The sequence below is a fragment of the Maniola hyperantus genome, chromosome 2 (assembly GCF_902806685.2).
Source record: "Maniola hyperantus chromosome 2, iAphHyp1.2, whole genome shotgun sequence".
In the NCBI taxonomy this organism is placed as follows: Eukaryota; Metazoa; Arthropoda; class Insecta; order Lepidoptera; family Nymphalidae; genus Maniola; species Maniola hyperantus.
The window spans coordinates 10081623-10108161 of record NC_048537.1 but is presented as its reverse complement, the minus strand read 5'-3'; the positions used below and the strand labels follow the sequence as shown (position 1 = coordinate 10108161).

The 26539-nt window shown below is 35.8% G+C and overlaps 1 protein-coding gene across 7 annotated transcripts in view; it reads left to right on the top strand.

Moving 5' to 3' along the window:
- LOC117988427 (myosin-IIIa-like) overlaps positions 1–26539 on the top strand; it is a 50222-nt gene that overhangs the window by 16697 nt on the left and 6986 nt on the right. For 6 of the 7 annotated variants that reach the window (XR_011238004.1, XM_034975596.2, XM_034975591.2 and 3 more), the window contains exons 2-13: positions 20743–20933; positions 22545–22700; positions 22781–23062; positions 23147–23449; positions 23764–24045; positions 24424–24612; positions 24690–24892; positions 24971–25151; positions 25234–25384; positions 25516–25726; positions 25819–26111; positions 26206–26498. Coding sequence is in view for 6 of the 7 variants with exons in the window: in XM_034975596.2 (XP_034831487.1) it covers positions 20769–20933; positions 22545–22700; positions 22781–23062; positions 23147–23449; positions 23764–24045; positions 24424–24612; positions 24690–24892; positions 24971–25151; positions 25234–25384; positions 25516–25726; positions 25819–26111; positions 26206–26498 (2709 nt within the window). In the remaining variant the exon portion in view is untranslated. The remainder of the gene's footprint in view (positions 1–20742; positions 20934–22544; positions 22701–22780; positions 23063–23146; positions 23450–23763; positions 24046–24423; positions 24613–24689; positions 24893–24970; positions 25152–25233; positions 25385–25515; positions 25727–25818; positions 26112–26205; positions 26499–26539) is intronic. The other variant, XM_069505861.1, reaches the window with a different exon arrangement.

Below are 26539 nucleotides of genomic sequence, written 5' to 3'. Positions count from 1 at the left end.
GAGCAGCGGTGGTGGCTCGACAAAAAGGTGTTCTTGTACAAAGACTCATATATTATTGTTAATAATAAAATAACCAGGATCAACGAATTTATGTGCTTTCCAAGGCACGATAAAGCCAAGTCGACTTAAAGTTTAAACTAATGTGAGCAATTCGAAGTCGTTTCTACTTATTACCTACTATTTTGAGAGCGCACCGCCTGCGTCCGTCAGAGAGGATTGTTTGATGATTGTTTGTTACCATTGTTCGAAACAATTTTCCAACAAAACGTTTGCGTGTCACTCCGAGTAACAAATTTAATTAATGATGCGTTTCATAGACGGTTTTCCGTCAATGCCGTGGTCGCTATTGTATGGATAAAGCGGTTTCATTGAAGCGCAGTTCCACAATGTTACACAATGATTCCGGCCAACAAAACGCCGGACTTTAGCTATCGCAATAAAACGTGCATTAATTGCTCTGACATTTTACGAACCAGCGAACTCTAGCAATTTTGTTTGCCACGTTTTTATACGAAATAAATATTCATGGAATCGCTATATCATATTTTTATATTTATTATCCTTCAGAAGTCTGACGAGACTCCGATACACATAATCTGCTACTGCTCCACTCTGATGCATGTGGCATCCACCTAGGGGAACACATCGTACACCCTGAGGAAACTATTCTAATTCCAGTCAGGAGTGCTCTACCTGGCGGTTACAATTATTGGCACGAAATTTTAAAATTGGTGACATCTTTAAAAGTGCACTCCATTGCAGGTATATCCAGCGTCTCGCTGCAGCTGGAGATCTGGGATCTAAGGGTGAAGTCTATAGAGCGCACTCCGACTTTGCTTAGACTTAAGACACGGTTAAAACGAGACCGTTATATAGCTGGCATAAATCTGTTTCGTTTTAACAGTGACTTAAGTCTAAGCAAAGTCAAAACACGCTTTATTGATTTCAGAGCGTGTATAGAGCGTTTGACTTTGCTCAGACTTTAGAGTCTATATCTCGTAGTCTTTAGAGTTATATTATAATATAGATCTCAGCCTGTTGCGACTCGGTTGATGTTGTCTGTCCACCTAAATAGTAAAAACTCCTTGAGAATTAAATAAATGATCGCTGATCTTGCCCTTATATATACAAAATATTGTCATATCTAATGTGCTATGGCCCGTAAGTTGTAGTAAATAAAAAGTATTAAGTACATACCTATTATAATAATAGATATCTACATAAGATCACTTCTCCAGCTAACTTTTAGTTGGACTCTGCTAGCTCACAACGAAATAGAGGCAAATATTAATTGTTTAAACAAAGATATCAGTAGGTAAGTTTGCATTCGCTAGCGGAACGAAAGTAAGGCCATTTGACACCCGCGTTATCCAACCATGTCTGAGGTCAACCATTTATTTGTCTCAAATATGGCCGTTGAAGCCAAAAAGTCCTAGAGTGGAGACCGCATTATAAATTATATAATATGTACTTTTGAATCGTCAAATGCATCTACCACTGGTTCGGAATGCCTTTCCTACCAAGAAGAACTAGTAAGAAACTAGGTGGTTGCTCTTTTCAAAGGATATACAATATTATTATGCCATGCATAAAAGTAATTGCCGTCCGGCGCATTGCTGGAATGAACTAAATTACTTGTTAAAGTTTAATCGGATAAAAATATTTTTATTTTTAAATATTAAAATAACCAGCTAATTGTCGGGTGCACTCCTGCATAGTGGACCGATATAAAGAGATTGCCGGGAATTGGCTGTATGAGGAAGGCTGAGGACTAGGTATGGTACGTAGTGCTCATTAGGGAAGGCTTCTGGCCTGTGTCCAACAGTGCATGTGCATTGTGCACGTAAGATAATGTTAAAGTAATCATGGAAATGCGCTTAGCCGTATTTAAAACTTAGGTATATGCAGTATTTTTACCTCCCTACCTCTTATACCTCTACCTAACATACCTAATAGATCAAAGAATAGGACTTGAACAACTTAGTCTATTCTAAATACATGACATTACATCAAAAATTATGACTCTGACCCAGTTTGTGCATATCTACAGTAAATGTTAACATAGTATAGCCTAATTGACTAGGTATGTGCAAGATGTGTACATAGTACAAGGTAAAAAATTTAACTTAAATAATACTTGACAATTTAAATTTAATGGTTTTATTGTGTCATAGCGCATTAAAAAGACAATGTGCTAACCGTAATAAAAAGTAAACCATGATAATTTTTTTCCGGAATATTATGTTATGATGTTATAGTTACTACTGACCTATAAGGAAGGGTTGTCTAAGTTGGTGAGTTATAGGATTCAAAGAACATGTAGTTAAGAATATCGTCCTAAGAACTTCTAACTGTGTACCTACTAGGTATCTTTTGAACTTTATATTGAAAATATAGAAGACGCGAGATACTGTTTGAACGATGATCTAAATGTTAACTTTTTTCAAATAATATCGCATTCAATAGTGACTGAGATCTCGCCTAGTGGCAAATGATGATGTGTTACGTTACGTTATAAGTGATACGCGGCGTTGTACCGGAACGTTTTTGACGACCTCCCTGGCGCAGTGGTGAGCGCTGTGGTCTTAATAGTGGGAGGTCCCGGGTTCGATTCCTGGCAGGGGTTTGGAATTTTATAATTTCTAAATTTCTGGTCTGGTCTGGTGGGAGGCTTCGGCCGTGGCTAGTTACCACCCTACCGGCAAAGCGGTGCCGCCAAGCGATTTAGTGTTCCGGTACGATGTCGTGTAGAAACCAAAGGGGTATGGGTTTAACAAAAACTGCCATACCCCTTCCAGGTTTGCCCGCTATCATCTTAGACTGTATCATCACTTACCACCAGGTGAGATTGCAGTCAAGGGCTAACTTGTATTTGAATTTAAAAAAAAAACGTTAAATCGCTTGGCGGCATGGCTTTGCATGTAAGGTGGTAAGCTACGGCCGAAGCGTCCCATCAAACATTCATAAATTCATGCAAATTGTCTTTGCTGTGAATCAAACCCAGTTGCTTATAAAACACACAGCGCTCACCACGGCATCGATATTTTATTATTTTGAGGTTAATAGGTATTGCACAATCAAGTTACGTGTATCTATAGGTTTATCGAATTGAAAAACATGAGCTAAAGCCAAGCTGAGAATGCTGAGATTGAAATTGCTGTAACTCGATGCGCCCAATAATATTTAATACTTTTATTTAATATGACAATTATTATATATATAGGTACCTACAGTTTTATGCATATTGCAAAATGTTAAATGCCCAGATCAGATCGATTCTATAAATGCATACCTACAGACCTATCGGTATCTTTCGTACAATATACCTTGTCTTTTTACTTAGGTGACATGAATGTCTGTCATTATTGGTGAGTTTAGATTTTCGATAAAAAATGAAAAATACGTCTTTCAGCCTCTTCCCGAATTTGAAAAATTCCATTCGTGGGTCAGCTAGTATAATATAATATATATTATGTGCAATTTATTATAACAGTGAAGTTTTTATTAACCGACTTCAAAAAAAAGGAGGAGGTTCTCAATTCGTCGGAATCTTTTTTTTTTTTTTTTACACAGAGACTCGTACCTACTATTCCGTTCCAACATGTTCCAAGTTGTAATCGATTCGCAATTTGGCGAGGAAATTGATAAGAACGTTATCAGTTGACAGAATAATGTATCGTCAGAAAAATCGCTATTATTACACTAATCTAGATTAAGAAAATTATTGATCATTAGGATTAACAAACAGAAAGTGGGTAGATACGACTATAGAATTATATATACACTCCGTATACCTAATAAATAATCTAAATATATAAAAGAAAAAGGTGACGGACTGACTGGCTGATCTATCAACGCACAGCTCAAACTACTGGACGGATCGGGCTGGGCATGCAGATAGCTATTATGACGTGGGCATCCGCTAAGAATGGATTTATGAAAATTCAACCACTAAAAGGGTGAAATATGGGTTTGAAATTTGTGTAGTCCACGCGAACGAAGTCGCGGGCATAAGCTAGTTAATAATATACACCAACGTTGTGCATTCTTTACGATGTAATAGGTTTTGAATTAAAATCTTCTAAAAGTCGCAAGTTTTTTCATATGTGGACATTCATACCACTACGAAAGATAGTTTCTCTGTGATGTAATGACAAAACAGGGATTCGTGACTAACGAAGATTATAAAAGTAAAACAAATCAATTATTATTTCTGCAAAACCGAAGTTATCTGTAATTGAATGGTATTTTTCACCCTTTTTGTTGTGAAAAAGAAAGTGATCTCGCTATAACGGCAAGGTTTCGGGTACTGAATGACGTTATAACTTTAGGATGAACAATTTCAATTATTGTCAGTCTTTTAGTCCTACTTTGCTCGTACATAATATTATTAATATGTATTTAGATGATTTTTTTATGTAAATAATGTTTTCTTTCTAAGTTTATACCTAAGATAGAGATAGCTGGTGTGATCAAACTGAAAGACTCCGTAAGAGGCTCGGTTGCGCCCAAGTTGCTACCATTTATTATTTTAAAGAGCAAAACAATTTTGCGATCGGCGGAAATTTTTGGTTTACAAAATTAAAAGTGACTAATCACGAAGTACTTACATTTTGGACGGAGCACAGGGCCCGCTACAGACCACTAAATCTAATTAGTGGTCTGTGGAACGGAGCTATCATTTTTAATGGTACTTATTTTAAAATTAAAATTTAGAAGAGTCCCGTTGCTTTCCGGTTTTTTTTATTGCTTAAATCCATAGAAACTATGTTTTTAAATACTTACTGAACATGGAGTGTTACAGAATAATTTTTATTTGTTTTAGCGGCCTACTATTTTAGAATTAGTTTTCGATGTAAAATGTCGATTGCCTTTCTTCTGAAAACTCATCACTTAAAAATATTATCAATGCTTATTAGAATGACGCTTGTGTAATGATTATGAAAATATTAACTTCCGCAGCAGTTGCCATTTAATGGTAATTTAATACAGAAAAAGCCTGAATACTTTAAATTATTTGAAATACTTATTCAATTTAATATTCTGATGCAAAAGACGCCCCACATTTTATTATGGATGATTATTAGCTATGTGTTAATTTTAAAGCGAACCATTCAAATTTACCTTTTGTGCACGCATAACTTGAACGTACAAAAAGAAATCGTAAGTTTTGTAATAAAGGTCCTAATTAATAGTAAACGCAAGAAAATAAATATCGCGAGTAATGAAAATCAATCGGACTCAGCTAGATCCTATTTTATTTGACCATCTACCGCGCCATGAAATTGAAGTATGTAGAAAGAAATCGTATATTTTCATGTTGTCAATATACGACGATTTAACCAATTATGGAATTACTCGAAAACGTTACCTACCGTTACCTACGCAAAAGTGGGACACTAACCAATATAGGTATTTATGTATTTTATGTCCGTCCTCGTGCGATATTGGAAAGGTACCTATTTTAAAATTAAACTTATCTTGGTTGCCGCCAATTTCTAAGCTCTGTTTGCGAGGTAATAAGCTCTAAATCAACTTTCGATAGGCTTACAAGTAGCCGTTTAATCGATATTGCACTATCGAGAGATCTAGTTATCTATTGCTTAATGAAAACGCAAACGTAAAATGTTTAAATGAATTGTGTGTAAAAATTAGATTGTTGCTCGTTACACTATAAGTAAGTAACGTACGTACGCGGTAGAAAATAATGAACATCGGCCTTTAGACTGACATTTCGGCGCTGTAGAGCATTATCTCTATCACTCATACCACTAAAAGAGTCGGTCAGAAAAGCAGGCAAATCATTGGATATTTTTAGATGAGTTTTAAAATGTCCTCTCATATTAAACTTGCGTGCGGATATGGATCACAACGCGTAGAGGTTTATCGAGAGTTTTAGTCTTTAAACTAAACTTACTGAAATATTAACTTGATTGGGGAACAAATGCTTATTGCAACCACTTGATTGAAATAGCGACCTAACCACAAAAAGTATTTAATAGTCGTCGAGTCTCGAGTCAGAGCGAGACTGCTCTCAAAACGGCCAAACACCCGTATTTATACAAATCGATTTAAAATGGCTGCCCCGCCACAAATCGCGTGACATCCGATGAGTCAAATAATGTCAAATTCATTAAACTAACTTCAATAAATAAATTGATAATTTTGATCATTACTTTGAATTCAAACCAATTCTTTAAAATAAGCTAAAAATAACTAGTAATTTAGTCAGTGTTGCTGACACCTATATGACCTTTTGTCGGTCTCAACGACAGAGACAATGCTCTACAAATCCACTATCTCCTTCTAAAGGTCAATGTACATTATTTTCTGCCGCGTGCTGTATTTTTTTTTGCAAAAGGTCTGCAGGTATAGATATTAATACATTTGTGTACATATATCAATTAAATCTATAATAATTATTACATACATATAATATGATGTATTTTATATGTAGACTCTGAAAACCCAATTATCAGTCATGCAGGTAGGTATATCCTGTTATTAAGGATAGGAAAAAATTTGTCTGCCTTTTTACCATTGACCTTTTGCATATTGAAGAATGTGGATTTATATTCACCAAAACCAGTTTTTCATTACACTGCAAATAGTGAACGACACTATGGTACATTAAGCCGTATGAATTCATGCTTTCAAGGTTGCTAGCTGTGGCTGTAATTGCACAAAATAAGCGTGTTTGAATTATAATAAAAACTTTAATCACGTTTATCATTTCGTGTGTGTAGGTACTGTGGCCATACCGCGGTTGTTTGACAGCTACAATGTCACGATCGCAATCATCTCTGATTGGTTAATGCTCGCTCACTATTGGCCACAATGCATTGTTGCAACAAGAATCGCACAAATTCAGCCAATCAGAACAATTGAGATTGTAATAATGTTTGATGCAGGTTTTAGACAATCGCCCTACTGATCATTATTAATACTGACGCGGATTACTTTGTCACGTCTATATTTTAATTACCTACATTACTCACTGCTTTCTAACCTACTATTGACATTTATTTACATAGAGACAAAATTTGGGCAAAAAAAGTTGTTCTGGAATAAGTACTAGGTATTGTATTTATTATCAGTACCTGTATTATAAATGCGAAAGTGTGTTTGTTTGTTGGTTTGTCGGTTTGTTCTTCAATCACGTCACAACGGTGCAACGGATTGACGTGATTTTTTGCGTGGGTATAGATAAAGATCTGGAGAGTGACATCAAAATCAAAGAGTTCCCACGGGATTTTTAAAAAAACCTAATTCCACGCGAAGTCTCGGGCATCAGCAAGTGATCTATAAAATATATACTAATTTAAAATTTTGTTGCCCTAGCTAACGTAGTTCAGATTAATTACATTATAAACAAGTAGATATATATCTCTAATCTTAGTACTAGGTAGATAGATACCTATATAAGATGCGGTTATTGCGAGTTACGGTTAAAGAACTTTATTCTCACTAAGAATTAAATTCACTTACATGAGAAATTTAACAAATAAACAGTAGGTATCTTATCCACAAATCAACTGCGACTTTATACAAAACAAAGTGTGTAGAAATAAAATTATTACAAAGTAAGCGAGTCGATCGAGTGCGCGAATGTGGTTACTTACTCAATAAATACTCGGGTACCTACCACCCAACGCTAAGAGATACTCGAAATGCACTTGTCCAGCTTTTTAAATGGATAAATCACTCTCGCGTTTGAAGCGATCGTTTATTTTTATGGCTAAAGGCCAGTTTAACCACGCATTCAGTCCAGACATTTATCTACAGTGACCATATTTTCCAGTTCAAAGTGGGAAAATCGCTTCGATATCCGACAACTCCACTTCGGTTGATATTGTGATTCAAAAGAAATATTACTTTCTACATCCATAGATTCATGTTACTCAGCTTGGTAACGGACCGATATTCTTTAAAGCACGCTTGTAGGTATCAAAAGATACGTGAATCTCCTACCAATATCTACAATCTATTTTTCCTTAACTTAAACAAATAGCTCCTTCCTGAAATGCGTATACGCGGCCCATACATGCTTGTTACTGTGAACTTACAATGAAATCATGATTCGAGTGAAAAACCTAGCCCCAGAAGGTGAAATTTAACCGGGGCGACTTCATCGCGTCGGCGTCGCTTACAAGGCTCTCCGAGGTTTCTGCAATTTGTTTATCTTTAAAGTCAAGAAGGAAACTCAAATTTATGTAGTATGTGTCGCTACGTGTAAGTTTTTTTTTAAAAAGAGAAATTTGTGCTGCCGTAAAAGTCTAGGCAAATCCAGTCTCAAAGCGAGACGGTCTCACCGAAGGCGGGACGTATGGTCACGTTGTATACCGTACGTTGACCCTGATCGTGCATTTATGGCGCACTGGTCGAAGGGATTACTTACTCTTTTGAGGCTTCATTGAACCTAATGCGCGTTATGAAGATCCGTTAAAACTTTAATCTTATGTTTGTTTAGGTATTAGAGGTTATCAAGATTTACTCTATAAACATCTCAGATAGAATTGTGACAAGATGTTTTGATAGGTAGGTAGGTTTATGTAGGATGGAAAATGTTAGTTGGGGCTATTTTATATGAAAATACTCTTTATTAATTATTTATTTACCTACAATATTTTCTTTTACTTTTAATATTATGGCTTGAAAAATAAGGCAGAAAATGGTGATTTGCTCATCATTATTCGTAAATAAATACTTAGGTTACTTTTAATTTTCGAGTTTTATACGAAAATTATACTTACTTAGTAAATAGGTAGATACCAAATTATTTAAAGTTCAAAGAACTGTTTCAGCTCATTGAGTAGATATCGACTTAGGTATCTACATAGACGTAATATTACTTATCATAACCTTACATATCCTGATGAAAGTAGCCACATACTCGTACTAATAGTAATGTTCAATAGTGTTAATTGTCTGCGTTTACTTTTACAACTTTAGCTGGCTAAATGATAATACTGTTTACTGCGTCCAATTTCTTAGTCAGCTTATATAATAGCAGTTTATCGCTGTATCGGAAACTGACGTGTTCTAGAAACGCACTTGTTCCGATTGAGCCAAAGGTGGTCCTGGGTGTTCCGTACTAATAAGTAGGTAGCCGTAGGTATACTGTCTTTTAGTAAACCGTGTTCGAGTAAGAACGAAATATGTAGGCTAATTCGTTAAGAAATTAGGCTACAACAAATAAATAGAAATAACTCACAGAGGCACAATTAGCAGAAAAAGTTCGTTACAGCACAGCGGAGTATATATTGTGGTTATAGTGGGACGAGCGCAATTACTACAATCGCAATTGTTACAATCGCACAATTATTCACAACTATTTATTTATTAATTATTAATCACAATTATTACAATCGCAATTGTTGTGATTGGCTGAACTTATGGTATTCTTGTTGCAACAATAAATTGAAGCCAATAGTGAGTGAGCGTCAACCAATCAGAGGTGACTGCGATCGTGACATTTTAGCTGTCCTTTTACCGCAATCGCGCAGCAGTACAGATAAAGATAAAACCGATCAAGTGCGATTCGGACTCGCACACGAAGGGTTCCGTACCATCCTACAGTATAATAATATAATAGTAGGTATATTTACTTTTTAATTTTTTAATTTGCATGGCGCCCATTTTGATATTCGCCATCTCGGTTTTTATTATGTTGTTATAGCGCCAAACACAGTGTATACACACTGTGTTTCAACTCTCTTACTATTACAGTACATGAGACAAGTAATTTTAATCTTATTCCGTTGTGATTCCGGATAAAATTTTCTTGATTAATACCCAGTTACGAAAAGCCGACACGAAAATTGGTTACCAACGTGGACGGAACCAAAGCAATGAATGTAAAAATTGGACGATTTTCCTTAACATTTTTTGCACAATGTAACAATGTAAGCTTTTAATTCCTTGTGTACAATTTGAATTCAAAATGTTGTAGCTTCGTTGGACATAAAAAGAAACGAACGCGGTTTTGTGCATGTTGACGAAAATCGCCTTTTACACGGACTGTTGTTTGATTCCTTTATGCGGAAAGCAAATACTTGTTTCGGTCTGGTTGGTGTACGTTTGACAAATGTTTGCTTTCCAAACTATGTAGCTAGGTATTGCTGCAAATCGCCGGTGGTTCTTGCGCACTTTATAGGTCTAAACCTATTTATCACTTAATTTTGACCCTTATCAATAAAGTTTTAAACACTGCCGAAATGAACATTATATAAGTACACTGGAAGTGGTGTCAGCTATTTTTTGTGCCAATTCAAAGCACTCCACTCAGCGTATCGGGAATCCAAATTGACACTTTGTGTCAAAATATGATCTTCGTGTTGACACTATGTTGATAGATGTCTTAAATTGAGTGCCAAGCTCACGTGACCCTCACTGCTGCCATCAGCGCCAAAATGGCGAAAATTAAATTGCTTCTAAAACAGATCAGAAATCGCAGGTCCAGTGTACTTGTATTAATAGAGATCAGTGTTTTAAACATATTTCTGTGATACATTTGACGTGTATAAGCCATAAAATGGAGTGTATATTTGTTACAAGAGGTTACAAGTAAGAGCGCGTATTTTTATACTCGGATCGTAAGATCCGAGGTTTACCTCGTCTGAATGTTGCAAATTGCAACCAAGCCATATTCAAAGATGGCGATTATACACAATTTACACTGCTGTTCGTGGGAACATTAATAAACCTATATAGGATTTCCTATATCACTAATCACTAACGTATAAAAACATTACCTAGACAAACAATAGTTCAAAAAACGCATCAGGGCGTGAGATTGTCATTAGCATAAAATTACGTGCTTGTGAAAATACATTGACCCCATAAGACGTGATAGGTATCTTTGAAAGGCATTCTGAATTCCTTCAAATTAATTATATGTAGGTACCATTCATAATGAGAAGGTGCGATCTAGATACACTGAGATTGAGTATATTGTGTTGTTATTATGTGTGCGAACAATAGCGTCAGGTTGTCGGTTGGACATGTTTGCCAGCACGTAATTAAATACCACAAACAACGTAGGTATTATAATGTCGCTTATTTCGTATTAGTAGGTACAATTTTTTGTGATTAGAGATTTAGAACTAATAATAAATACAAATAGAAAGACCACTAATCATCATCATCATCAACGGATAGACGTCCACTGCTGACATAGGCCTCTTTTAGGGACCACACATCAGGGTCTTATGCTGCCTGAATCCCTGCGACTCGTCTGATGTCATCCGTCCACATCCCAGCACCTTGGGACCCCAACGTCTATCGGTTTTTCGAACTAGACCACTAATATTAGTGATAAAGATCATGCTCTCCCTTATATAGGAATGAATGAATCATGTTGTCATCGAACAGCGAAAGCTTTTGCTGAAAAGGAAATAAGAGACCTTATGGCAGTCGAATTTCGAAATATACCTACATAGAAAGAAATCAAGGAGTGAATCTTTTCTGTGAACTTATCGACCATTGTAGAGAAAAATGGCATAGGCTTAGACAATATCATTCATGTATGGGCATAGGTGTTAAACCATATCCATACTAATAATATAATAAATGCGAAAGTGTGTCTGCTTGTCTGTCTATTATAGCCTTACACGGCCCATCCGTTCAACTGATTCTGACGAAATATGGTACAGGTAGCTTGCATCCCGGAGAACATAGGCTATTAGTTATCCCGGAAAATCAAAGAGTTCCCACGGGATTTTTTAAAACCTAAATCCACGCGGACGAAGTCGCGGGCATCATCTATTTAGTCTTAAATAAAAGGAAAAGGTCTGATCTAAAAAGAAAAAAGGAAAATAGAAAATAGAAATAAAAGGATAAGGTCTGAAGCTAAAAGGGAAAGGACTGATCTATCAACGCACAATTCAAACTACTGGATGGAACGGGCTGAAAATTTGGCATGTAGATAGCTATTATGACGTAGGCATCCGCAAAGAAAAGATTTTTGATAATTCAAACCCTATTTCAACCCCTTGTTGAAATAAGGGCTTGAAATTTGTGTAGTCCACGCGGACGAAGCCGCGAGCACAAGCTATTATAATAATCATAACCTTATATGCTAGGGCATAAGGAATAAATAAATCGCCTCCCTCGCCCGTCGCCTCGCCTCGAAATCAGTTCCTTAATGGTCTCCTGATAATGTAGATGTAGATTGTAGGTACACATTACCCAATATTATATTATTCTAAACATATCCTTTCTAAGTTTAACCGAAATTCGCGCGAATTCTCATGTTTTAAACATAGTACGTAGGTATAGGTACCGGAGGATAAGGATCGAACTTTCACCGGAGCTTTACATGGATCCAATACGGATATGGACAATATCCATCCGAATGTACACATTTTTGAACCTAAAAGAAACTGGTGTGTAGACTATATTCTATTAATATTTAACACGCATACAGCGTTTACTATGTATAGAAAACTTTTAAAACCGAAGTCTCTTGCACAAATCTCGTAATTACTACAGTTAGGTACACACTCACACACAATACACACTGATACACATATGTACACACACACACACGTATATTTAAGTTTCATATTCTGAATTTAGTTTTGTATAAGTATTTATTTGTTAATGATGGAGGAGGGAGAGCGGGGACCCTGAGATACAGGTTTTGCAAACTTACTGCAGGGTCCCTGGTACAATTTTTAAAAAGACCTTTTAAAACAAATAAATCATTTCATTTCATTTCAGGTACTACTTAGCGTAGTCGTTCAAAACAATAATTAGGTATAGCAATAGATATTTTACTGCCTACATACCATATCACACCTCTGAGATTTATAGTTTTTACAGAACAAACAATATTTAAAGTTAACCTATCGGAAAGTCTATGTATCAAGATGACTTAACTGAATTTTAATTTATCTGCTTAGCCAACAGTTAAAATATGAAACATCTAGTTCAATATTTAACCGACTATGTAGGTAAATCATGCTGAATTTATGAAACATTTGTGCCATATAAGTGCATTAGTTTACCTATTGTTGTCATTAATATCTAGGAAATGAATGTGCAACGTTCACGCACGAGTTGATGGAATCAGTTCCTTGGTTAATAGCATTGAATTAAAGTGGCCATCCTGCTTGCTTTAGTGATTATAAAACAGTTTTAGTTTTACTTTGTAAACTGAAGTGTGGATAATTGTAGTGTAAAACATGTTACTCTTTTCTACGGCTACGAAAGGTAATGTGGGTGGAAAAACTGGGCTTTTGTAAAAACAGATTAAGTAGGTTACCCGTTTATTGTGTAACTAGAAAATATTCTATTACTACCACGTTTACTGAGGTAAAAGTGATTTTACCTTGACATATCAGTTTACAGGTAATGCCTTATATTATCTGCTAAAATTCCGGTTCTAGGAGTAAAAATATCCTATTAAGGCACCTAATTAAAATAAAAAGCGCAAAAAAGAAAACCCATAAAAAAGAAATTCCACAATCCAAAGCAAATACAGGTACTTTAAATAAATTATATGCAAGTAGGTACCTATGTAGATTCCTTCAAGGCACTCAAGCATATTGAATACAAATAAGGCTTCAAAAAAATAGAAAATCTAAGTTCTTTGGCTACATAATTAAATTAAAATGATAAATTCAACTGTTTAGGGATTCTTAATGAATTACAATAATAAGGTACATACCTATCTACTATACGTTTCAATACGATATTTAACACCATGCGAAAAAAAAACTAAAAATTTATACACTTCTTGTTTATGGCAAGGCAGGTGAAGGCAATTAAAACCAAAACTACTTTGCTAGAGTAAGGTTCTACCTATCGGTCTTCTATCAGATATGCGTTGGAGAGTGTGCTTCGGACCTCCACAATCTTCTTCCTTCTTTGCCGTTCCACAGAGACACCGTGAAAGTTGGCATCCTTATGTGGTCGACTTCCAATCTTTTGGCATAAAACATTTTTATCAAACGTATCTGATAAGAACCGAAACCGTTTGGAATGCCCTTTCGGTGTTCGTGTTTCCGTTGTATATAACTTGAGTACCTTTGAGATTAGGCAATAGTGATTAGACATCTACTAAGCAAGTGCGATCCTGCTCAGATCTAACTAGCTTATGCTCGTGACTTCATCCGCGTGGACTGCCCAAATTTCAAACCCCTTATTTCACCCCCTTAGGGGTGAATTTTATTTTTGTATTGTAAATTTGTCCATCTTAACTGGACCCTGGGTATTAATCTTGACTCTCAAGTGCGATGTTCATCAGCATCATGATCAACCCATCGCCAGCTCATTACAGAGCACGGGCCTCCCCTCAGAGAAGGGTTTTGGTCATAGTCTACCACGATGGCCATGTGCGGATTGGTAGACTTCACACACCTTTGAGAACATTATGGAAAACTCTCAGGCATGCAGGTTTCTTTACGATGTTTTCCTTCACCGTTAAAGCAAGTGATATTTAATTATTAAATTATTTAATGATTAAAGTGGGATGTTAACTAAGCGTAAAACCTGTCATAATATTATAAAGAACAAAAAGGTGTTAAAATGCACCTACTGTAAAAAAAGAAAGTAAAAAAAATCATGGCGCATGTCATGTTAAGAAGCAATCTGACCAATTTGTCGGTGTTCTGTTGTGTCGTTATAGTTTCGTGATAAAAACGCCAGTGAAAGTGTCGCCTCGATTATCCGTCGAGGTGTCTTTTCGCATGAAAATATTTTAATGCCTTATGCGCTAATTAGTAGTTATAAATGACTTAATTTTTAAATGTTAAAACAACCTTGAAGCTAATATCTTCCTTAATTACACACCTACATCGGTGGTAGGTATCGTAGGGCTTAATATTGCCGTTTTGTTCATAGAAAAAACTCTTTTTAAGATAAATCATCTTCAATTGTTAAAATCAATTGGTATAATACGGTAACTTTAACGATTGCACAACAATAAATAAAATTATTATAGAGAGAGAGCCAGCGCTCAACAGATAATAAAGGTCCAAAAAAATCTTGAATCTCAAAGTACCTATAAAATCTTATTTTTTTTTGTCGGAATAATATTAGAAATCACGTCGTGCATTGCCAGACACTTAGTCTCGTGACAAGTGGCAACCTTCTGCCAGACGCCCTAAAAGTTTAGAGCTTATGTTTATATATAGTTTTAGGTACCTACTAGCAATATATTAACCCACATAAATAATAATGTCACATAGGTACAATATGTCACACACCGGAACACACTTCCGATTACTCATACAACTAAAAATAACATTTCAAATTGCAACATTCTCACGAATAGGTACATTTAAATCATAATAGACAAATAGTCACATGTAACGATTCAATAAGCGCATATACTTATACAAATACTGCGATTCATGTCACTATTACAACACGCGCTACTTAAAGCCACTGAAATAGACATGAACTTACAAGTGCCTACGCTAGAAGACGTCGTTATTTATTTTTATGTGGATTCAAAGTGTCTCACCGAGCTTACCGGGAATTAAAGTGATACTTTGTGTCAAATGGTCTTCGTATTGATGCTGTGTTGAATGTCTTATCATACTGACATTTAATTCGAGTACGCTCAAAATGACGCTCAGCGCCAAAAGTTGCTTCAAAAACAGGTCAGCAATAGCAGGTCCATCGTACTTGTATTAGTAGAGGTCAGTGGACACGCAACTAAAAGTGACACCAATATGACACTTGGGTAAAAATAGTTAATACAAGTACAAACATTACGTCATTTGGAACCATTTACCAATGCAATGTTCAATATTATGTTCACATGAAGCAATTGCTCCCAATTGAGTCCGTAATATCAGATTTTGCGGTGAAAATTTGATATACTTGTACTCGTAATAATTATTATGTTCCATTTGCAAATGAAATTTTAATGTTCCTTCAAAAGGAACGAACGTCCACCTATTATATAGACTAACTAGCTTATGCTCGTGACTTCGTCCGCGTGGACTACACAAATTTCAAACCCCTATTTCACCCCCTTAGGGGTTGAATTTTCAAAAATCCTTTCTTAGCGGATGCCTCCGTCATAATAGCTATCTGTATGCCAAAATTCAGCCCGATCCGTCCAGTAGTTTGAGCTGTGCGTTGATAGATCAGTCAGTCAGTCAGTCAGTCAGTCAGTCAGTCACCTTTTCCTTTTATATATTTAGATAATAATTAGGTATTATAATTTTAATGAAGACAAACCATCCTTGGTCGTGAAAAATTCTAAATCACGATGAAAATTTAAAACCGCATTGTAATCCAATAAGGATTTAAGTAGTTCAGTGTGAAAACGATGGCGTGCGGCTTTTACCTACCTATTCTTTTTAGAAAAGATTCTATTTATAAATATTTATTTTTTCAAAAATTACAAATATTACCAAAATTTACATATCATAATATAAATTATTGTAATTAGATCTCATGTCTAGCCCCGCAATTATTACGCAGGTAGGTTTTACTTCTAACTGTTTTTATAATCATAGCATATACCTAGGTTCAAAATAGAAGACGTCCATATTCATTATAGAATTAGTATACTAAAAATTCATAAACATTTTATTTTATCACTAGCTGATGCCCGCGATTTCGTACGCGTGAATTTAGGTTTTTAAAAATCCCGTGAGAACTCTTTTATTTTTATTTTTTTTATTTTTTTAATACAGGTACAGGTTAGCCCTTGACTGCAATCTCACCTGGTGGTAAGTGACGATGCAGTCTAAGATGGTAGCGGGCTAACCTGGAACGGGTATGGCAGTTTTTAATAAGCCCATGCCCCTTTGGTTTCTACACGACATCGTACCGGACGCTAAATCGCTTGGCGGTACGGCTTTGCCGGTAGGGTGGTAACTAGCCACGGCCGAAGCCTCCCACCAGACCAGACCAGAAGTTTAGAAATTATAAAATTCCAAATCCCTGCCAGGAATCGAACCCGGGACCTCCCACTAATAAGATCACAGCGCTTACCACTGCGCCAGGGAGGTCTTGATTTTCCGGGATAAAAAGTAGCCTATGTCACTCTCCAGGTCTTAAACTATTCCCATGCAAAAAATCATGTCGATCCGTTGCTCCGTTGCGACGTGATTGAAGGACAAACCAATAAACAAACACACGTTCGCATTTATAATAGGGGTAGTGAGGGTAGTGGTTCAAATTATATCATTACAACGTTGAGTTTCTAGTAAGCTCCACGACTTTGTCGGCGTGGATTTAGGTTTTTAAAATATTTTTAAACTCTTTCATTTGCTGGAGGAAAAAGTAGCTTAAGTTCATCTTGGGGATGATTGGATTTTTTATTGATTTGTATTTACTAACCCAATTTCATCAAAATGAGTTGAATGAATGAGCAGTGAAAACGTAACAGACACACTATCATATATTCTGTGATTTAGCATTTATATTATTAGTATGGATTATTAACATAATTTTACAAGACTAAATATGATATTTTAATCCTTTCCTCAAGCGTATAAGAATTACAACAGTCTGTGTAACGACTAACGGGTATGTTATGCATAGTTTGTCATTTTTAATTTTCCACATAAGTACAATTAAAGTATCAACTGAAGCTAAATGAATATAAAATGAAGATTTCTAAAATTAAATACTTTTGAAATTAAATTAAGAAAGAAAAAGTCGCAGGGAGCCGCTGGATTAAGACGGCACACAAATACAATTAAAGTATCAACTGAAGCTAAATGAATATAAAATGAAGATTTCTAAAATTAAATACTTTTGAAATTAAATTAAAAAAGAAAAAGTCGCAGGGTGCCGCTGGATTAAGACGGCGCGCGCAAGACCGTGGCATGTGGATGTCCCTACAAGAGACCTATAATGTTGACGATGATAATACTGATATTATTTTCTCAAGCGATTCCAGCACTACACCTATTCTCTTTGACTCCATAAGGCAGTTGGGTCTAATATGGCAAGGCGAAATAGATAGTGGTAATTGTTGACGCTTTATGCCTCCAAATAAGTAACAGGATGAATCATCATCATCACTTTAATAGTCAAATTATCCCCTTCCACTACAATAATCATACATTACGCCTAATGGATGATTTATGCCACTCGTGTCCACTGTCCATGCACGGACGCCACACGGTGAAGCATAAACTGCTTCATATAAAATGTCCGTGATGTTACGAATCCGTGCCTCGTCCGCGCGTCGTACACTAGCACGGCCCGCGCCCGCCACATGTTGGCATAAATCATCCCTTATAAGAATCCCTTCCGTTGTGCAGACGAAGTCGCAGGAATCTCTAATGCCAATAAGGTGTCACTTATGTTTACGTTAACAGCACGTCACGCGAGCTAACACCGTCATGCAACGGTGCAACGTGCATGCAACAAGCTCATGTGCTATAGGTATAAATCGATCGAATGGTTTATGTTACTTTATTACTTACTAGATGATGCCCTCGACTTCATCCGCGTGGATTTAAGTTTATTTAAAAATCCCGTTGAAACTCTTTGATTTTCCGGGATATAAAGTAACCTACGTCTGTCCCCGGGGTGTAAGCTGTATCAACTCTGTATCAAATTTAATCAAAATCAGTTAAACTATTGAGCAGTGAAAAGCTAGCAGACAGACAGACAGACACACTTTCGCATTGATAAACATGTAGGTACCATTAACTTAAACCAAATCGTATTATACCTAAGTACAATAATAGGATGAGGAAGATGAAATTTATCTCTGTCGGAAGAATTTATTCCAACAATCCTAAAATGTGGGAAAATTAAATTTTGATAAGAGTAGGTAGATACTGAAATTTTACACAAATTGCTATAATAGAAATCACACAAATACACAATCTGTGAAAACAACGTTCACAAATTTCACGAGATACAGCCCGCTGACAGACAGACGGATGAACGGACGGACAGCAAAGGTTTAATCATAGGGTTCCGTTGGCACCCTTCGGGTACAGAACCCTAAAAACTGAAAGCACAAATCCACTTAGTAACTAGTAAACGATTGATTTAAATTAATAGATCCCGCACGGTCCATTTTTATAGCTGCCGGACGTCGAACGGAATCACATGCTAATGAGTGTTTTATAAATCAATATACATGATTTAATAATTAGAAACGATTTATGTGCAGTGTTCTGTTTTTACATATCTTTGATTACTTAGCTTTATATTTGTGCGTTCCGTACCTCATAATGGAATTATAGAACCTTTGTAAGATTAATTGTATAGTGCGCGACAGGTCGAGAAATCGTTGCATGAGACGGAGGGGGGTGGGGGGAGGGGGGTCGGGGGCCGCCGGCCCGCACCGGGTTACTAAAAAAGTTACAGCTAAATTTTTACAAATAAAATATATGGACGTAAAGGTATTTTTGGTCTTAGGTAGATACGTACGGGATTTAATGGTGTCTGCAAGGCTGTAAGTTTACCGTCTCCGGGGAAAACCTGTTTGTTTTAATTTCATCTGTAAACAATTTAAGATTTTGTCCCATTGGAAGAAAGTACGGAACCCGGTGCGCATCCGTCCCGGCCTGACTTGCACTTGGCCGGTAAATAAGCTAATGGCCATACCTACGTGTTTTATCGAATAAACATAGCATATTTAGATACTATTTGAATATGGAACATTTAATAATAATTACGCTAATAGCTACAATTGTATATTGTGCATAATAATAAATAATGCTTGATGTTTGCATTCAATAAGTGTGTCATGCATAAGGAAAAATATTAATATTCGTACAAACAATGCTATTAGCACACAGTTGTATATTAGCATTATTTATTAGTCACCAGACGTCACCCTTCTTTTCGGGAGGTCGGAGGTTCGATCCCGGACACACACCTCTAAGTTTTCGAAGATGTGTGCGTTTTAACTTAGCAATTAATAATATCACTTGCTTTAACGGTGAAGAAAAACATCGTGAGGAAACCTACATGCCTGAGAGTTCTCCATAATGTTCTTAAAGGTGTGTGAAGTCTGCGTATTCTGCAATTGGCCGGCGTGGCAGACAATGTCCTTAACTCTTGTCAATCGGAGAAGAGATCAGTGCTCAGTAGTGGGCTGGTGATGGGTTGATCAAGATGATGACTATGACCTGGGAAGAGTGATATTATTGTTAAGTAGATGATGCCCCGGATTTGGTCCGTTAGGTTTTCTTACACCACGTGGGAACTCTTTGATTTTCCGGAATAAAAAGTAGCCTTCCCCGGTATACAAGCTATCTTTGTATCAAATTTTTTCAAAATCTGTTGAACAGATGGTCCGTGAAAGGCTAGCAGACAGACAGACAGACACACTTTCGCATTTATAATATTATAGTATGATTTTTATTTTTTATAACAACATAAAACTCCAAGTAATTTTAATTATATTGGATTCAGTGTAAACATTTGATTGGTATATACCGTCCGTCAATAACGTCTATTAGTTAAGTCAAGCGCGACTCTGTCCCTATACTCAATCCGAGGAAAGAAATTGGTACCTATAGCGTTTTTTCTGTTAGAAAACATAGTTTCATTTGTGATTGGTGGTTGACTCAAAATGGTTAGCGCCCACTGAGAGTTTTGTCTCTATCATATGTATGGGATTACGTAACAGAGAGAGCGCTATACTAACTTCTTTCCGCGGATAGATAGGTATAACACACAGACATGAAAGTAATTGATAAAACAGAATTTCATTTGCATGCTACAGCTATTAGATCCTTGTATGTTTTTTGTTTGTGTTTACTTTGTGGTTTGCAATAAAGATTTTTTCTTTTCTTTTAGATGTAATCAATGTGACTTGTAGAACAATGCGCAGTGACATGGCATACCGGGGGCTTTCCCAACATGTGGAGTTGGACCGCGCGGCCGACCCACAGGACCGGTTCACGTTACAGGAGCTGATAGGTGAAGGCACCTATGGCGAAGTGTATTGTGCTAAGGACAAAAAGACTGGGAGACGAGTTGCTGTTAAGGTAATCGAACTGCAATAATATGGTATTTTACAATTTTTGAAAAGTATATTAATTTGATCCTAAAGTGATAATAAATAAGCAAAAAATTCACAAAAAAATTATTCGATCAATAAGTGCAATAAAAATGCATTTAAATTTAAATTTCAAGTGAAGACGTTACATGAATTGGTAAACAAACGGTGTTATCTTAGTGAAATACATTACAATTTCTATCTTCTAACTTATTTAACTACTACTAGGTAGATGATTCGCTGGATTTAGGTTTTACAAAACTCTTTTATTTTCCGGCTATATCCTTCTCCAGAATGCAAGCTAGTATCTCTGAATCTTTCGTCAAAATCAGCTAAACGAATAGGCTGCGAAAAGGAAAAGTGAAACCGCACATACTTTCGCATAGAGCAACTACTGAGTTTCTTGCAAGCTTTCTCAGTAGAATTTGCTTTCCGAACCGGGCGGTAGCGACACAGACGTAAGAGACACTAGTTGTCCTACATGAAATAAAAGATAATGTTTTTGCATTTATAATTATTATTACTAGCTTGTTCCCGCGACTTCGTCCTCGTGGACTACACAAATTTCAACCCCCTATTTTACCCCCAGGGGTTGAATTCACAAAAGTCCTTTCTTAGCGGATGTCTACGTCATAATAGCTATCTGTATGCCAAATTACAACCCGATCCGTCTACTATAGTTTGAGCTTTGCGTTGATAGATCAGTCAGTCAGTCAGTCACCTTTTCCTTTTATATATATAGATTTAGATTAGGTAGTATGAACACATGAGTAGATGTGTGAATAGGCATAGTAGTATTTTGCGAACATAAAGGTTACAGTTGAGTCACTACAACAAAGAGAAATATTTTATGAAAGGTATTGTTAGCATTTAGCTTGTAATAGGATTGCGTAGATATTATATCAAAAGTTTACATTGATGTCAAGGCCACAGTAATATTTGCACCATCATGAATGCAGCCTTTTATGGCAATGTTCATAGCAGTAGATGGAAGTCGTAATGTTTATGATAATTTATGTCGGAATAAGCATTACAGTCACGACTCCCGACCAAATTATTTAAAAAAAACAGCATCATGTCATATCGCTTGTAAGTTATTGCATACTAGCTGATGCCCGCGACTTCGTACGCGTGGATTTAGGTTTTTAAAAATCCTGTGGGAACTCTTAAATTTTCCGGGATAAAAAGCCTATGTCCTTCCCCGGGTTGCAAGCTACCCGTGTACCAAATTTCGTCAAAATCGGTTGAACGGTTAAGCCGTGAAAAGCTAGCAGACAGACAGACAGACAGACACACTTTCGCATTTATAATATTAGTATGGATTATAATTTATTATTATAAATGCGAAAGTAGGTAGAAATTCTTGTTAAGTACATTTTTATTGATTCAAATGATTATGATGAAATTTGGGACAGAGATTTCTTGCTACTCGGAGATGGGCATAGGCTAATTTTTATCCTGGAAAATCAAAAAGTCACGGACATCAGCTAGTACCTAAATCAAAAAATGGCGGCCACTACTTTTATAGGACAGACATCTTAGTCTACCTAGTTTATATGATTTATTAATAATAATGGTAATTTAGTTTATTTGTTAACAGATTTTAGAAAACATTGCTGAAAATATTGAAGAAATAGAAGAAGAATTTCTCGTATTCAGAGATTTATCCAGCCATCCGAATATCCCTGAATTCTTCGGACTATTCTTAAAACGAGGAATATCGTCAGAAGATGATCAAATATGGTTTGTTATGGAGGCAAGTATTGTAACATAACTAGTCATGTCGATTGTTATCTCACTGACCTTCTAATGCAATACAGCTCATTTACCTTTCAGCTTTGCACAGGCGGCTCAGTGACTGATTTAAGTGCAGGAATGCGAGCTCGTGGAAGTAGATTAACAGAGCCTCAGCTTGCATATGTTCTCCGTGGTACAGTGCGAGCTCTGACACATCTTCATGCGCATCGATGTATGCACCGAGATGTAAAAGGACATAATATTTTATTGACTGAACACGCTGAAGTAAAACTTGTAGATTTTGGCGTCTCATCGCATTTAGCTGCAACAGTTGCTAGGAGAAATACGTCTGTGGGTACTCCTTATTGGATGGCGCCAGAGGTAAAGACGCATAATATAATAAACTACTTGTAAAAAGCTCTTGAGACTATTAGAACAAGTATAAACGTAGATAATTTCTTTCAGGTAATAGCGTGCGAGCAACAATTAGATCAATCTTATGATTGTAGATGTGATGTGTGGTCAGTTGGTATCACAGCCATTGAATTAGCAGAAGGAGAGCCACCGTTATCTGGCTTACATCCAATGCGAGCCCTGTTTCAAATTCCTCGTAATCCACCGCCAACTTTGTCTCATCCAGAAGTTTTTTCTTCACAATTAACAGATTTTATCTCGGAATGTTTGGTCAAAGATATGAATCAAAGGCCATTTGCGCGGGAACTTTTAGAACATCCATTACTACTAGCTGTGAATAATTTTGAAGATAAGGTAATTATCAAAAACAGGTACTATTAAACCAAGCAGAAAAAAAATGAGCTACGACCACTGGTCTGTGTTTAAATGGTTTAGCATTAAATAATAAATAGCTGCGAAAATAATGACTGATCTGCGGAAATTATTATTTGCCATACTTCTATTACATTTTTTTGCCATAATTATTAATAATTGTAAGCAATATTTTTGTAGACCTGAACAAAAAGTAAACTTTATATAACCATTAGGGTTATTGTATATATCATCATATAAAATCTTAGATTTGTGTAATGTACGTGTATATTTATGTAATTTTATTAATATTACAGATTCGGAAAGAACTTCACGCAGAAATAAAGAGACAAAGAGCAGATGGGCGAACTTCTCGTGCACTAGAAGCTACCACAAAAAGAGGGAAATTAAAATCTCATCGAAAAGCAAAGCCAGAAAAAATGTATACAGATGATTTAGCTACTCTCGAAACGTTAACAGAAGATGCCATTGTAGACCAATTACAAAAACGATACACTCAAAATCAAATATATACCTACATTGGAGATATACTAGTTGCAGTCAACCCTTTTACAGATATAGGAATATACACAACTAAGGTAAAATAAATAATAATAGTAAATTATGATAAACTAGATGACGGCATGGATTTTTGTAAATCTCAAGGGAACTCTTTAATTTTATGGGATTAAAAGGATCCTTTGTCCTTCTCCAGGATTTAAACTGTACATAATCTATTGTGCATAACTCTCAATTGTACATATAACTCTCAATAAATCTTTGTGCCAAATTCTGTCAAATTGGTTCAGCGATTGAGCTTTAAAAAGGTAAAAAAACATATACACATAGACAGACAGAAACACTTTCACGTTTTTAATATGATAATGGATATTTACTTTATGTAAAATGAATATCAAAAGTATTATTTTATATATATTTTATCTTGTAATATAAAAAATCTCTTATTTTCTTGATAGACTCAACAACTATACCAAGGCCGTTGTCGGTCAGATAATCCTCCTCACATCTATGCAGTGGCTGATGCAGCCCATCAAGCGTTGTTACACCAAAAACAAAATCAAGCTATCGTTATATCAGGTGAAAGTGGAGCCGGAAAAACTGAATCTGCTAACCTTCTTTTGAAACAACTAGCATATTTATCGAAAGTGCGTATACAGAATTTTATTTAAATAAATTTATCAATTAAAAACAATGCAAGATTAAAATTTACTATTCTGTTCAGACACAGTATGGAAATTTAGAAGACAAAATACTACAAGTAAATCCAATAATGGAAGCTTTTGGAAATGCACGTACAGGAATAAATGCTAATAGTTCTCGTTTTGGAAAGTATTTGGATTTGTCTATAATGAGAGTGGGAAAAATTTCAGGAGCTCGAATATCGGTTTATCTTCTAGAACAATCACGAGTAGTTCATCAGGCATTGTAAGTAGTACTTGAATGATAAATAATTAAATGAAGATAACAAAAACATTTTTGCTGTTAATTTTTAATTTTTTATAGGGGTGAGAGTAATTTTCATGTCTTCTATTATCTTTATGATGGCCTAGAAAGTGAAGGTCGTTGGAGAAAATTTTATCTTGATGAACAATTAAAGTCTAGGCATCGGTATCTACAGCCCCTTTCAGTAGCTCATCGTGAACATAATGTGCACCGATGGCGCCAACTGAATCAAGCATTTAAGGTAAATCTGCGAAAATATATATTTTAAATTTTTTAATTCATAATTACAAGGTCAAAATTCAAATATGGAATACTAATTTTAGGTAGTGGGATTTCATGAAGATGAGGTACAGATTATATACAGAATGCTAGCGGCTATTTTACATCTTGGAGATATAGAGTTTGCCGAAACTGCCGGTGAATATAATGCTGATAACAGAGCTACTATAATTGATACAGCACCATTACATAGAGGTAAATATATATTATTAAACTATACACAAACAAATAACAGACAATAAATAGAGTTTATTTTTAATGGAATTCGATTGAACTGAAATCAATATAATATAATTCAAAATACAAATTAATATTTTGTTTCGCAGCATCGTGTTTATTAGGAGTCGAGACAAGTGATCTTCGAGAATGCCTAACAAGTAGTAGTGTTGTAACTAAGGGTGAAACAATCGCACGCTACACTTCACCCGCAGAAGCTGCCGTAGCAAGAGATGCTACTGCAAGAGGGATATACGCTAGAGCTTTTGATAGAATTGTGGAGAGAATTAATGCACTCTTGAGCCAAAATAGACCCCAGAGGTTTGTTTCTTTCAAATGAATTGAAACTATACACAAATAAATGATAATCAAACTGACTATGATATTATATTTTATGTTTATTGTTTTTGCAGTGACCAGTTATCGATTGGAATTCTTGATATCTTTGGCTTCGAAAACTTTGCGAGAAATTCATTTGAACAACTTTGTATAAACATCGCAAATGAACAAATTCAATACTACTTTAATCAACATATTTTCACATGGGAACAACAAGAATATATGGCTGAAGGCGTACCAGTTGATCTTGTAGAATTTTCAGACAACAGACCGGTTTTAGACATGCTTTTATCTAGGCCTATGGGTTTATTGGCACTGCTTGATGAGGAAAGTCGGTTCCCACGTTCTTCAGATAGAAGTCTCATTGGTAAGAAATAAACAATTTTATTCGCAACACTCAACTGATATTAAAATTAAAAAATCTTGTTACTAATGTAGGTACATTGTTGTTTCCATTGCAGAAAAATTTCACCGAAATATTAAGAGCAAATATTATGTGCGTCCTAAGTCAGATGCAGTATGTTTTGCCATTCATCATTTTGCTGGTCGGGTGGTTTATCAAGCCGATGGTTTCTTAGAAAAGAATCGCAACTTCTTACCTCCAGAAGTAATCCAGCTTATGAGACAGAGTCAATACGATACAATCAGATTTTTATTCCAATGCCCTATTACGAAGACCGGCAATTTATTCTCAGCTTTAAATGGAGACATTGATTCTAGAACATTAGAAAGTCCAGTGTCTAACGATATTCGGGTAAAGTTTTTTCGTAATATCTATAAGTTATCTGCTGCAAA